Below are 13,966 nucleotides of genomic sequence, written 5' to 3'. Positions count from 1 at the left end.
GTTTGCTTTTCAGAAAAGAAGCAGAGTCGATCCAAAATCTCAAAAAGAATAACGTCTCCCCTTAACCTCACTTTAGCCATTTTCAATACCTCCAGGCCCGTATGCTGCCCTTCCTCTTTGAGATTGGGAAGCTCCTGGTTCTAAAGAAAATTGCAGTGATCATGAAGAGGAAAATAGTTGTATAAGGCTCCTTCCGGGGCAAAAGCACTAAAACAATTTGTGTTAAAACATCGAAAGGGCGCTCTGTGAAAACAACATTGGGCCACAAATGGTGCCAAAGTTTTTAAAATGACGAGCTGGTTCCCTTCATCTTTGTGCTCTCAGCCGACCTGTCCAATAACAGGAAGACTGGCATTATTTACCCTGGAAGAAAGCCAATTTAAGAGTCCCTTAACAAATACTGTAACATCCACCCATGAATTGAAATGTTTTTATTGTATTTGTGCGCTAATCCAGTGAATGCGTCTTTTTGAAATACAAATTTAAACATGTCAGTCCTGCAATCCTCTCCTACTGTTTACCGCGAAGCTATCGAAGCACAGCTGAGGTTGGGTTAAATCCCCCCTGCTTTCTCTTCCCGACTAGGAGACAACACTTCTCCAAATGATGATGTCTTTTGGAATTGATGAAGCTGATCAACAGCTCGCTTACAGATTAAACGCCAGGATTATTTACCGTCTGATCCTCTGATACAGTTGGGCTCCTCTTGGCTGCTCTTGATGTCCGGGCTGATGATTAAAGGTGACCGGGTTTTTGCTGTCACATCCCCTGGGTGCTCGCTCGGGTCTGATTGAGGGACTGGCTGTCTCTTTTAAGTCGCATGCCAAAACCCATGCAGAAAGGCTTTTCTATAATTTGACTTCATTTTTTGACTTCATTGTTGCAAATAACACTGTTGGTAATAGTTGTTAATACTTATCTCTTTATTGCTTTACGGACTGACGTGTGTCGGACAAACAGGCTGCAATACAGTTGAACCAAGCATTTTATTAATTAACAATCTCCAATATCTGGTAAGATATGGCCTACCTAATTAGTTTTCTTTTCCCCAGGGCATTCTGCTGTACTGTGACTACCACCCGTCCACCTTTGATATGACCAAGCTCCCCAGCCCAAATTTTGAGGCCATGGACCACTACGCAAAGTGCTTCCTGATCCTGAGGCTGGAGGGCAGCCGAGTAGAGGGTGGTCTCCATGTAGCTGAGGGGGACAGCAGGGGCTGGAGGGCAGTGCGCGTGGACCTGGTGTCGCCGCCTGTGGATCGCTTTGCCTTTGCTCTCCTGGGCTGGACCGGCTCCAGGGTATGAGAGATTTGTACAGTACAAAGTGAATGACAGTGAGCAGTAGCTGCAGGTGGAATCCTTTCACTAAATAAAGCAGGTAGCTGTCTTTCATGATCAATCATGTCTGCAGAGTTAGCTCAAGTCCCGGTAGTCTTTAGTCTGTGTGGCTCTAGTTTAGCAACAGAACCATCTTCAAAAAGCAAGGGTAGAATATTATGTAAAAATGCCTATGAAAATACCTTCTTTATTCATCAGGAGGAAAATAAGCTCTCGGGCAACCTTAGTTCCCTTCAGTGCCATAACAGCATATAAGTGAAATAAATATTTGGTTTCACACTATTGATTCTTTTCCTCCACAGCAGTTTGAAAGAGACCTGAGGAGGTTTGCACGAGTAAAGCGGGGGATGCTTCTGGACAACCACGCCCTGTACGACAAAACCAAGGTAGTGCAGCAGGAGATACACGCTCACTGGAGTCGAGTCTTGAGTGGATAAGCTGACAATGGGCAAGAAAGCAGTTTAACTCTACTATTGAAGAGTTAAAGTGACTAAAGTGCACTATTGCCTATTGGCATCAAAAATCATGGCAATGTTTGTTTCTGTCATTTCTGTTGTTTTCCTGCAGATAAATGTTGAAGTGTTCCTTGTTATGATAAGTTTGGTTTAAATCAGATATTTGATGCTATAAACAAAGGGTTTGGCATCACGATTGACCGCTGCTCTTAGCTAGAATGTGCTTGCAGCCACGTTCACAAACATTACACTGACTTAAGGTTTGTGAGCCAAGCCAACCAACTAAATCATGTAAAAAACCTGGAAAATGGAAAAAGGCAAAGGTACGAGACTGTGTACGTAGATATTTAAAGAATGAAACCACTCCTCATCCCATAAACCATTGCGAACGACGACTTGATTTCTCCAAAATTCTCTGAAAATGTTGAAGGTTGAACCTCAGATTCAGAAACTCCAAGGTTCATTTCTGTGCTCAAATATTTTCAGAAACACCTTTTTGTAAATGATTTTCATATGATAAGAGAAGGTTTCCAGACAAGCTATTTGTTTAATCCCCTTCTCTAAATTATTAATGGAATACCTTGTAATTTGCAAAGCTGGAGGTTGTGTTGGTGGAAAAAACAAAAAAGAAACCATTTATTAGGGAAGAGAAGGCCACAACCCTCTACTGAATAGTTAATTACAGCCAAACCGTTGGTCCTCCAAGGCTGTTATCTTTTTTAATAACATATAAAGGCCAGTGTGTTGCACAAATCACGTCAAATGATTTGATGCAAATGAAAGTTGATGCTGGAGCGAGGACAGCATTTTTTTTATTATATCACCGCAGTTATTGGGAGGCGGGCAGGGTTTGAATGCAGGAGAGTACAGATGATTACAGCAGAGCCCGTTGTGTCGACAAACACCTTAACATTTCTACCTGGGATAATCAGCAAACTATGACAAAGTGAAACCTTCAGTTGTGGCACCTCAGATCATTGTAGTGACGCATAGGAGCAGTTCTCTACATCACACATCGGGGTGTGACGAGTTATGGCAGTCACTTTCACATTCTCCACTCGGTGTGATTAACACGAAATGCAATTAGCGTGAAGCTCATTAAGTTGGTGTACCAGGTTGTAGACTGAGAACACACAAAAAACACAAGTTAGATTGACACTTGGTGCTAAATCTAACTTGCATATTTCTTTTTGTTCAAGAAAACATCAGCAGAACTGACCGATCAGTTTAGTCAGGAGGAGACAGCAAAAAAAACTGACCAGCGAAGCTTGCTTTGAGCTTTTGCATTACATTGTGGTTATTTGTATGCCGTACATCAGCTGGATATGATCGCCCCCCCAGATTGGTTTCTCCACACGCCTCTCTGATTTACACCGATCAGATAGCCAGAAGCACACCTGAAAGGACCAGTGTGGGAGAATAAACTTGAAGAAATATCTTCAGCTGTGGAACTTCATTGTTTATCAGGAGAAAGGTTTACAGCGCTGACAAGACGACAACACACATTCCGGGGAACCATCAATCTTTGTGACGTGTGCGTCTCCGAGGCTCGCGCTTTGCCCCCGCCCTCGTCACTCCTCATTCCATCCTTGTAAGGCGCCCGCGTCTCATTTCCAATGCGCAGGCCAGTGCCGAGGAGAGCGTATCGACAGGGGAGAGACCCTGTCAGCGGCGTGTCCCGTCAGCCGGTCCCCCTGGGAAGGGGGGGGGGGACACAGGTCAGAGTCGCCGGAATCGCCGGGTGGCAGATTCCTGACAGGGTTGTATACACAATCAGTCGACTCAGATGGTGTTTATTCAAATGCGAGGGCAGAGCCAGGCCGGCTGACGGGGCAGCCATCCGTGCCCTGGAGGGGACGGGGAGGGTAGGACGGCGCGTCGAGCACTTTGAAGAAGAGCAGCTGATTCGCGACAGGAGGTTTGTGGCTATTGGATTTAAAAAATGGCACTGAAACAGGCTGAGCTCGCCCTAAGCAGCGCCATCGCTTCCATGTGCGTCTCAAGGTCAGCAGAAAGACTAATGTGGACGGAATGGTGCAGCAGCGTGGCCCCGTTTTCTCACCCCGCGCTCTACATCACAGGCGCAATTAACGTAATGAAGACCAATTAACTGTCCGCAAACCGCCTGCCCTCGACGTTCCCTCTGTACCCCGTCAGCAGGAGAGGAAGCGCGTCGCTCCCTAATTGGTCGACGACGACGCGGTAATGGGGCTTTCAGCTTCCTCGCCACCCGTCTAATTGGCCGGCGGTGTCTTGGCGATTGGGCGCCGCGCGCGCGTGTCAGAGAACCAGGGGAGGGATGAGGACTGGTGTCTGATTGTCATTTAGAGGACTTAAATCTTGTCCCCCTCAGAAGCTCTCAGTGGATACAAGCTGGTCTCCGTCTTATTATAAAATGCTTAAAAAAAGATTAGAGGGCTAATACGCCAGCTAATGATCTCCCAATTAAGAACAGGCTCATTGGGAGTCTTCGCCGTGGGAGGAAGCTGGACAACCGTTATACAGAGACACGGCGACTTGGGGGTGATGCACACCAAACTCGCGTGCAGTTTGAAGCATTCACCGGCATGTGGACCGTATTATTGAAACACAGGGAAGCCGAAGGAACAGCAGTGAAACAGCTGAAATGGCAGGTTCTGGTCCAGAGGGGGAACATTATCCTACTGAAATACGGGAAGTGACCTCACAATGGGTGTCGGGAGACAGGTGTTGGCAGCTGGAGTTCCTCACCCTCATAAAGCCTCGCAAAACCTCATGAACAGACTACAGGCCGCATGGAGAATATGGGCCGAGGGGCACAGGTCTCCGATCCCTGAAAGGTCATGTTGAGATGCTAAGAAGCCTTCTGGGTCTCTGACTTTTCTCTACTGCTTTTCCTCGCGCTGCTAAATCCTCTAGACCAATAATTATTATACCAATTATTCAGCCTCTTATTAACGAGACAGTCAAGGTTATACTGAGGCCCAGGAAATAGCAAAATCACAAACTGAAAGTACATTAACCTTTTTGATTTGATTTTCTGAAGGCAGTAGTTCAGAAAGTCGGTTTCCACAGCGACATTTTGTTTCGTTTTGTTCTGTTGTTGGATTGTCGCATTCAGTGTCACGGTTTGGTTCTGCTTCCTGTTTTATTTTGTAGTTTTCATGTCTCTTGTGTCCCTGGGTCAGCTTCACTTCCTGCCTTGGCCTGTGGTTGCCTGATTGTTTCCACCTGCACCTCCCTAGTGTATTCAAGCCCTGTGTGCCTGTTGTCCTGTGTCCCTTGTCGCGTCATTGTTAAGTCAACCCGTCGTTGGTGCACGTCTTTCTGCTTTTGTTTGAATTAAAGAGCACTTTTTGGAAACTCTGCGTTTGAGTCCTGCCTCCCTCCGACTTGAACCAGCAGCTCTCTCCCTGACATTCAGAGGTGGACACCAGAATGTCGGTCTCCAAAATATACGCAATTGAGCATTTCAAATATTTGAATAATGCTCTGCTTGGTGTTTGAAAGAAAGATTTCCACTTTGTGCTGAAATAATTAGTTAAATCATTTTTAGACGATTGACAAAAAGATCAATCTCCTGCGATTTGGACATTCAATAAATGTTTCTATCATTTATCAAGCAGAAATTTGGGATTTGGATTACTACGGTTTTAAAAAGTCATGGTTCTGGAAACCTCACAAATGGAAATGCAATATTATCTTTCCTGAGGGAAAAATGTCTCAATAAGGTCACCAGCTGGTCAATGACTTTGCTGTTTGTTATTACAAATCTAGGGTACAGTGGATTTTTTGGAGTTTTTTGCCAAAAGAAACTGAGTAATCCAACTGATTTGATTATTCACCCCAAGGTGTTTCCTATTGTGACATTTTAATATGACCTCCATCCTCATAGTTTCAGAATGTTTGTTGGTCCAGAATGCACATTCGTACCTTAATGTCCTCCAGCTGTTGAGTGGGTGTTTTCCATACAGAAGGAGCCCCTGAGTCAGTCCGGTTCGCTCTCCATCGGTCACCGCAAACCAGGAAATCAATTACACCCCTGTATGATCAATATGGCTGCACCTCCACCGGCAGGTTTGGGTTGGGACAACCCACGAGCAACAACTGACATCTAGGCGTCCTCAGGAAACCCTCTGCTGACGTGGAGTGCCTCAGGCACTTACAGACAGCATCAGTGTCTGGCCTTCACGGTTGAATTTTAACTGTAGGTCTGAGATGGAAACTGTGGGAGAGGCGGGAGGGCCGAGGGAGAGGGGTCTGTGTGTGTGTGTGTGTGTGTGTGTGTGTGTGTGTGTGTCTGTGTCCTCTGCTGTAAGTCTGAAGGTTTGTGATAATTAATACGTGTAGCAGGCTTGATGAATGAGGACAGGTGGAGGATTTCATCTTGCCCAGACAGTGACTCCCTCCCTTGGCAGGAGGGATCCATGACCCGCCCAACACTTAGAAAGAAAAAAGAAACACTCTGTTGTGTGGCAGGATCTACCCTTGAAATTCAGTCTGCGAGCATGATTGTGTGTGTAGAGTTTGAGTTTTCATCGACCGTCGTTCCACCACAAACCAAAGCCCGACTCATAATATGGTTGTTGTTTTTTCCACCTGTTCATGCGTGCTTCCGCGTGCCGTTTGCATACACCTCGGGTGTGTATCAGTATGTGTGTGTTTCTCAGTGGGTAATTACTCTATGTCATGCGTAGGAGTGTGATTAATGAGGTTCTGGTCAAAAGGCAGTGAGCGTAGATGTCCTGGCTTCAGTGCTGAAGCCCAGGTACTGATATGAGAGGACCATTCGTACTCTGCTCTGACACTCCTCTGGCCCACACTGTATTCCCAAACACGACATTGTGCCTGTAATAGGTATGAACATTAAAACTGTCACAATGCCCAAATTTACTGTTTAATCAAAACTGAAATGAATCTTTTGCACTCATACATTCAACGTAAAATGTATGGATGTATCAATTAAAGGAGAAGCTGTGTTATCAAATTAATAGGAATATACCTAAAGGCTTCTTTATAAAGCCAATTCTCAGAAGAAATGATTAGCTGGGTGTGAGCAAATAAGACAGAGTCCAGTGACGTGATCCTACAGAGATCATGTGTGCTCCAAGGGGGGATAATCTATTATGGATTAAATGTCTGAAGCAAGAAGGTTACTCTGCTGCTAGACTGATGAGAAATAATGAAATATGTAGGTTCTTATATGACTTGAGCAGACAAGGAAGAAACATATGAGATGATGATGATGATGATGGGAAAACAAAATCCCACACCTGCTGTTTGTACTTCACACACACAGAAAACGGTGCTGTGACGTAAGGCCAATTGTCGAAATCAAACATTCAACCACATACATATTACTCTGATTATTGTTATTTTGCAGTGTTCGTCTGTACTGCATACTACCATATAAGTTAGTTATTTGTCTAATTTCTCTTCAATTCAAGAGCATTTGTTCTTAAATTTCCGTATTGAAGGATTTGCACTTTTACTTCATTTCACTTCTAGCCCTCTAAGTTCAGGCCTGGAACAAAACAGATCAAAGGCAATTTTAATTTAAACTCAGGTTAAGTATCTGAGCTGAAAGCAGCACAGTTAACTGGAATACAAATACAATCCAATGTGCTGGAAACCTCAAACATAACATCAAAAAGCTTTATTCAAATCGAGTTTATTGGTAGTCACAATATTACGTTTTATTTTTCATGTAGAAAAGTAAATTCAACTGTAAATTAGAAATTTACAGAGGCATACGACAAGTCTAAAGGAGATTCCTTTTAACATTTAAAAAATACATAAACAGCATGAACAGCAGATGCTCTCCCAATTTTCCCTGAGAAGCAAAACATGTTTCATTTACAGAGTTTTCAGGGAAGACCGTTTCTTGTGCTGCACCAAACTCTCTCTCTCTCTCTCTCTCTCTCTCTCTCTCTTGTTTAATTTAATACGAGGCTGGCTGTCAAATTAGGGTACCTTGGACGTGGAGTGCTCACAGCTCCTTCGACCCCCCGCGCTCTAAACAGTGGATGAGTGGACAATAACGGGGCAATTGCACTGGGCTTTGGGGACCGACGATGTGGAATGCCCCCCCCCCCCCCCCCCCTCCCCCGGCCGGCCGTTCTGGTGAGGACGCGGCCTGCCTGGAATGGAGGCCCTCCTCTCAGCGAGCACCGGAAGGGGGAGGTGAGGTTTCATTTAGCGGATGGCGGCACAGGGACCCTCGGGGCGTCACATGCTGTAAGACACATACATGCCCGAGCGCGCCTTGTGAGGGACAAGCGGCTCCAGCCTTTTTCTCTTCTACTTCTTTTCTAAATGGAGTGATGTGCCGAGTAGCTGGGGGAATATTGCTCATTTACCGTTAACATTGGTGAACAGTTCTCCTCGACCTTGGAGGCACGTCTGTTCTTACAGTATGAATTCTAATTAAGGGAGGCAGAGGAATCGACCGGAGCCTGTGGAAAAAGGAGGGCTATGTTGGGATGTTTTCCAAGGTCACAAGTGGACCCAGTTCATCGGGTGGCTTTGTGCGCTTTCAACCAAATTGTCTATACTATACTAAAAAGAACCTGTAAAAGAACCCGTTTCTGTCTTGAATGTATTGTTTTCCTCACATTTGGGACAAACCCCCCAACTTGGTGGTCAAAAGTCACTGTGACCTCATAAAACATATCTCAGCTCAATAATTCATATGGAGATCATGACAATTTTTAAACTAATACAGAAAAAAAGTTTGGATATTTTCGGCAGAGGTGATCATATTTAGTGAGAATGAATGAGTGAGAAGGAGAACGGGCCTTGTGGTTCACAAAAAGCGAGGAAGGAGATCCTGCAGAAGGAGTAAAATCAACACACATAAAAGCAAATGCATGTCCTCTAAACCATTTCAGGGGACGTGCATTTTATAAACTCCTAATATCAACGCTATCAGGCTGCAGGGCAACTTAGTGTCTCGTTCCAGCCAACAGCTTCCCAGCCTTTGATCATAAAAGAACAAATATGATCCTGTACTAATTTTAAAAATGCAGCAATTTCACGCTACTTCAATATTATTTGTGTTTCCAGTACTGAAGCATTAGCTGAAGGTTTTGATCCAATAAAGCACATAATAAGCACGAAAAACCTCAATTTATTCTTGTTTGTGGCCCACGTTATATGAAACCAATAGCCAGGAGCGCACTGCAGGAATAAGACGTGCATTTTTTTTCTTTGTCTTCCATGGGTACGAACAGTATGCAGCATTTCATTAAGCAGGCTGAAGTCAATTGCAGGTCGAATCATCATCACTGTTTGTTTTTATTTTGGAAGTAGAGTGTTCCAGGAACATCGCACTGCTAATCGCTGCGGTGGCTGTTCTGTTCTCAGCAGCAGTGATTGATTTCAAGTTTTCTTTTTTTTCCATTACATTCTCTAGGCTTCGTCTTGTATGTTGATAGTCAAATTCATTACAGCCTTTTTGCAGATTGTTAGTGGTTTATTGTGCATTTGAAATGTGCTTGTGCTCTTTTGAGGTTTTAACTCTAAGTGCAGTATGAAGTGTAAATGTGAGATGAAAGAACAAATACTCTGGAGTTCTTCACTTCAGATCAAGGAACACTGCTGCACCCCTCCTCAGACGAGAAGTAAAAGAGACAGACTCAAGTTTAAAAATGAAACAGAATTGATCATATAACAGAAGCAATATGCAATACAGCAACACAGTGAAATGGAATGTAAATAGAAAAGTATTCCACAAAATAGTCCCGTGGTCCAAGTTTAAAGCAACTTATGAAGCTGGCCATCGACAATTGTGCTAGTTGTCTTCACGTCTCTGTCCTTTGAATGCAACCAGATATGATTGGCTGCACATCCACCCCGTGAATTCCTTTGCTCCAAGGAGAAGGTCATGTCGAGGTCAGACCCCACTTCTTTACATCTTTTACAGTCTTTCCTCATGGAGCGTACTTTCGTATGTCCGGTAAAACAGAGCCCTTTGGGTTTTGCTAGCGTTCAGCAATCAGTCGAACACAAGGTCGAGCAGGATTTTTGTCCAAAAAAAAAGGTGATCTTTTCCTTAATGTTTAGAGAAATGGCATCATTTCTCCCAACATGGCGGGAAACGTCCTGGCGTGGGTAGAACAGTTATCCCTGTGGGCGCAAACATTATCACCGCAGAGAGAAATGTCATCACCGTGGGTATCGATGTCCTCACCACAGGTGGAATCGTCACCTCGGGTAATAACACACACAGGCCTGACCATATATCATGAAGTGGTGCAATTATCATTACCAAATCGCACAAACATTGGACTGCAACGTGACAGCGCTTTCCAGGAAACACGGGGCATTTCATAAAATAACGCATGTAGACATCTCGGCGCTCAGCAGGATGAGGATGAGGAGTTGTTTTGTTAAGCCGGGATCACACGCCAGGATTTAAGGAATTTCCACATATCTCATATTTACAGGTCGTCCGCTCCAGATTTCTCACATTAAAACCTTGTCTTCCATTCCAAGAGAAGCTCCCACCTAGTTGTGAGATAAGGGTGGGAAATTACAGATTACAAGATTTGTTTGGATTTGGAAAATAGGATTTGGAAAATTGGACCGTCTTCAATGTTGCGAACATGTGCATTCTTGCAATCCGCGATGACACACTGAAATCCAGCATGGAGCTAGGCCAGCAGAAACATTCACTGCATTCACAATGTGTAGAATGAAAGTGAAGTGAAGAGAATGTGGATGACAGAATGAGCTTTCACTTTTCACTGTAAAAACAACTGACTCCTTTTAAAGCCGACTTCTCTTGTCACTTTAATTTTTGCTTTGCTACTTCATGAAACCATGCCAGTGTATCCTCGGCTCCATGTGGCCACAATCAAAGAGGGCGAGACGCTGTGAAACCTAGATATGGGGATGTTTTGATTGGTTTATTTTTCCCCATATGGTGATTTTGTTGGATGTCTAAGAATTACAGTGCGTACATTTACGTGGGAAAAGCAATGACTGCTGAATAGTCCTGTTTCAGATGATGCCCTTTGTCTTCGTCTTGCACCAGCATCACATTTACAATTTGTCCGCTTTATGAAACTTTCATGTAGTGAAATAATCAGGTCAAGCACTAACTAGCACATGTTTGGATGAAGACGGTGCACATGGTTAATGTTATATCTGCGTAAACATCATAGCATGCTCTATTGAGACCTATGACTATAGACACTTTTTCCTCTTTTAGATGCCAAAAAAAGAAAAAACTTAACCCTGCCTTTCTCACAATTTTTAAATAGATTATTGTGTGGTATTGTACAATACAAAATGACACGCAAAAATCTATGTTATCTCCACGCGTTACTGTAGAAAGTATTACCGTGACTGGATGTAAAGCCAGATGTAGTAGATAAGGACTTGATCACGGGTGCCTGAAAGGTCAGTCCCACTATCACAGCACTGTAGCGCCACACTGTCCAGCACAATAGTTGTTAGCTGGCTCAGGTCATAGGAAGCCCGATTACATCACAATACAGTTATATCTGATACAGCAACAAATTTGACCCTGGCCACCATAATCCGGGGGGGTCAACTTGATCGGTTTCAAACAACGGGACACACCCTTTGTGAGTGGCTACCGTGATGTGTGGCAGTAAAAGACGGCGTCAAAAGGGCCACTGAACACAGGTTCCTTTCTTCTGGTCACTGAGTGCTCATTCCACAAGCTTATCTGGAAAATGTGGGGTAATTTACCAGAGAAAGGACAGGTTTCTGTACTTGTTCACTGTAGCAACCATGGAACGATCACCTGGTCGAGCTCCTCCTTGGAAAAGATCCTTTTCTGTCACTCAGGAAAAAAAGGTGTCATGGGCTGCTCTTGCAAAAGACTAAATCCCTGCTTGATAAGCTTTATTCAGAATGTTTAGTGCTTTTACCTGGCTACAGACAGGCTTTTCACGTGTATGTGTATGCACCCAAAATGCAAAAAGCATCTAATTAATACAGACGGAATAGAGATCACAGCAAATACAAACCGATCTTTAATGATCAGAATAGCATTTAGATTGTATTTGCGGGTAGAAATGAGGACAGTAACATACTGTTATGGGGGGACAATATAAATGCTGCGTTTAAAAGGCAAAGACAGCTCTTTCTCTCTCACTTTTGTTCATGCTCATACAACCCGACACACATGAGCGTGATCATTTATTGCAGAACTTCGGCCTGGTGTCTGTCACTCATTTATTTGCTCCCAGTCTGCATGCAGGCGCTATAATCAGGATCTACACTACCCGGCTGGAAAGCTTCTGTCAATTCTTAATCCATGTTAATGCCATAACCGTGCAACAGGTCAGAGTGTCTTCTTGCATTTATTCTGACGAGGAAGCCTGTTCTCCTGCCTGGGAGCTGCCACTCAGCATTACAAAGGCTGGTGTGCTGTTTCGCCGTAGAAGCCTGCACACATTTCAGATTTCTTTTTTCGTATTCTCCTGCCAATCAAAACAGGTTTCAAGGAATTTTTACCTTCAGGGATTTGCTTTGATCACGGCAGATTGGACCTTTTCCCCGCTATGTCCCTGAGTTGGTGCTGAGAGGCTCTGACTGTAAGACTGAAGCTGAGTGCAATGATTGCAGGCAGGTAAATCACGATGGATTGTACATGTGAAGCGTTGTGCGGGACGTCTAAGTTCCGTTCCCCCCGCTTTTCTCACCAATCCCTTGTCAAGATTTGTGCTGTGTTGTTTTGACAAAAGTATTTTGTATGGATGGATTCCAAGCTTTGGAATTTGTTTAAGCAAATGAATTAAATGTGATTTTGTAGAACAGAAAATCTCAAGTGATTATAAGGGGCGACGAAGGTAGTTGTAATGTTAAACTCAGCTGTCTATATGTGTTTCAACATGATGACAAGGCTGTTGAAACATTAGGATATCTTTGAAAACACATGTTTTATATATTTTGTCCCTCTCTCCCCTTAAGGCCTGTTCATTCCAACCACCAAATAATGATGCTCCCATGATGGGTTCACAATGCAAATGTAACATTTCATTTCAAAGTCAAAGTAGCTTTATTTGTCAATTGCTGCATGTCAGACATACAAGTAATCGAAAAAAACAAGGCACAACAACAGATAAGACAAGACATTTCAGGATAGAGTTGCCTTGTTCCACATGTAGGTCAAATTAAGGGACTTTAGTGGCAGTATTTGGGGAGTGCTGTTGCAATAAGTTGCACAGTGACAGAGGGAGCTGGATGTTACAATGAAGCAATGAGGTACAGAGGCTGTACTTTATCATCCAATAATGTAACTGTTCCGGTGTGTTGACCTCGAACTGTTACATTATTGAAGATAAAGTACTGCCTCAAGTACCTTAATGCTTTTCTGATACGGTTACCATGAAAATTATGAATAGTAAGTAAATACGTAGCTGCCTTTTAGCACAATAGTTGTAGCCACCAAATCACATTTCAATAGCATAGAGAAAAATAGTCCCTGTATGTGCATGTAAACAGCTTTGAGCACCGCATCATCTCATTCATTCACATCACTCATGACGTCCCCCTTAATTGTCCTGTTGCGAAAGGTCGCATTACCTTAAAACGATCATTTGTAGGATTTCCCGTCTTTATTTCTGGCGATCGTCACCTGATACTGTGAAATGACAACTAACGGTCACACAAAATCTTACTGACTTTGAGTGTGGTAAGGTACCGCTTGGGTCAATGTGAACAACAACTGAACATTATCGCTGAATAAAGGACACCCCGTGACTCACTCTCAACCAATCAGAGCGCTCTATTTAATCTACCCATATTATGATAAACACTTAATAAATGGTTAACTGGCTGATGTACTGGTAGGATGATAGTCTTTATTTATTTATCTTCTCAATTTAAATTTCATATGTATTTTGTTACTATTTTTGAAAAAGAGTCAGATGTTTTGTTTACTCGTAGTTGTGATGATAAAGGTTCCATACTTTTTAAATGTCACCAATAATAATGTTCACAACCAAATATACAACATGCAGCCACCAGATTCTGTAAAAACAAGGCAACGAGTATGTAGAAACTCTCTAAGGCCCAATCATGCTTTTAACTAAATGCTTTCGGTTAGCACATCAAATATTTGCAATGTTCATCGTCTTACATTTGCGTGTAAACATGCTAACTTTTAGTACTACTGAGTTGCAACATGCATTAAGAAGGTTAAAAAAAATCTGA

At 43.3% G+C, this 13,966-nt stretch overlaps 1 protein-coding gene across 1 annotated transcript in view; it reads left to right on the top strand.

Annotated features, from left to right (window-relative positions):
- The window catches only part of dntt (deoxynucleotidyltransferase, terminal), a 57,973-nt gene that overhangs the window by 34,788 nt on the left and 9,219 nt on the right, over positions 1-13,966 (top strand). The window contains exons 9-10 of the mRNA XM_037466291.2: positions 1,053-1,301; positions 1,643-1,726. Coding sequence (XP_037322188.2) covers positions 1,053-1,301; positions 1,643-1,726 — 333 coding nt within the window. The remainder of the gene's footprint in view (positions 1-1,052; positions 1,302-1,642; positions 1,727-13,966) is intronic.

Source organism: Pungitius pungitius, chromosome 13 (genome assembly GCF_949316345.1).
Source record: "Pungitius pungitius chromosome 13, fPunPun2.1, whole genome shotgun sequence".
NCBI classification, from domain to species: Eukaryota; Metazoa; Chordata; class Actinopteri; order Perciformes; family Gasterosteidae; genus Pungitius; species Pungitius pungitius.
Note: the sequence above shows the minus strand (reverse complement) of the source record. Positions and strands in the feature narration are given on the sequence as shown.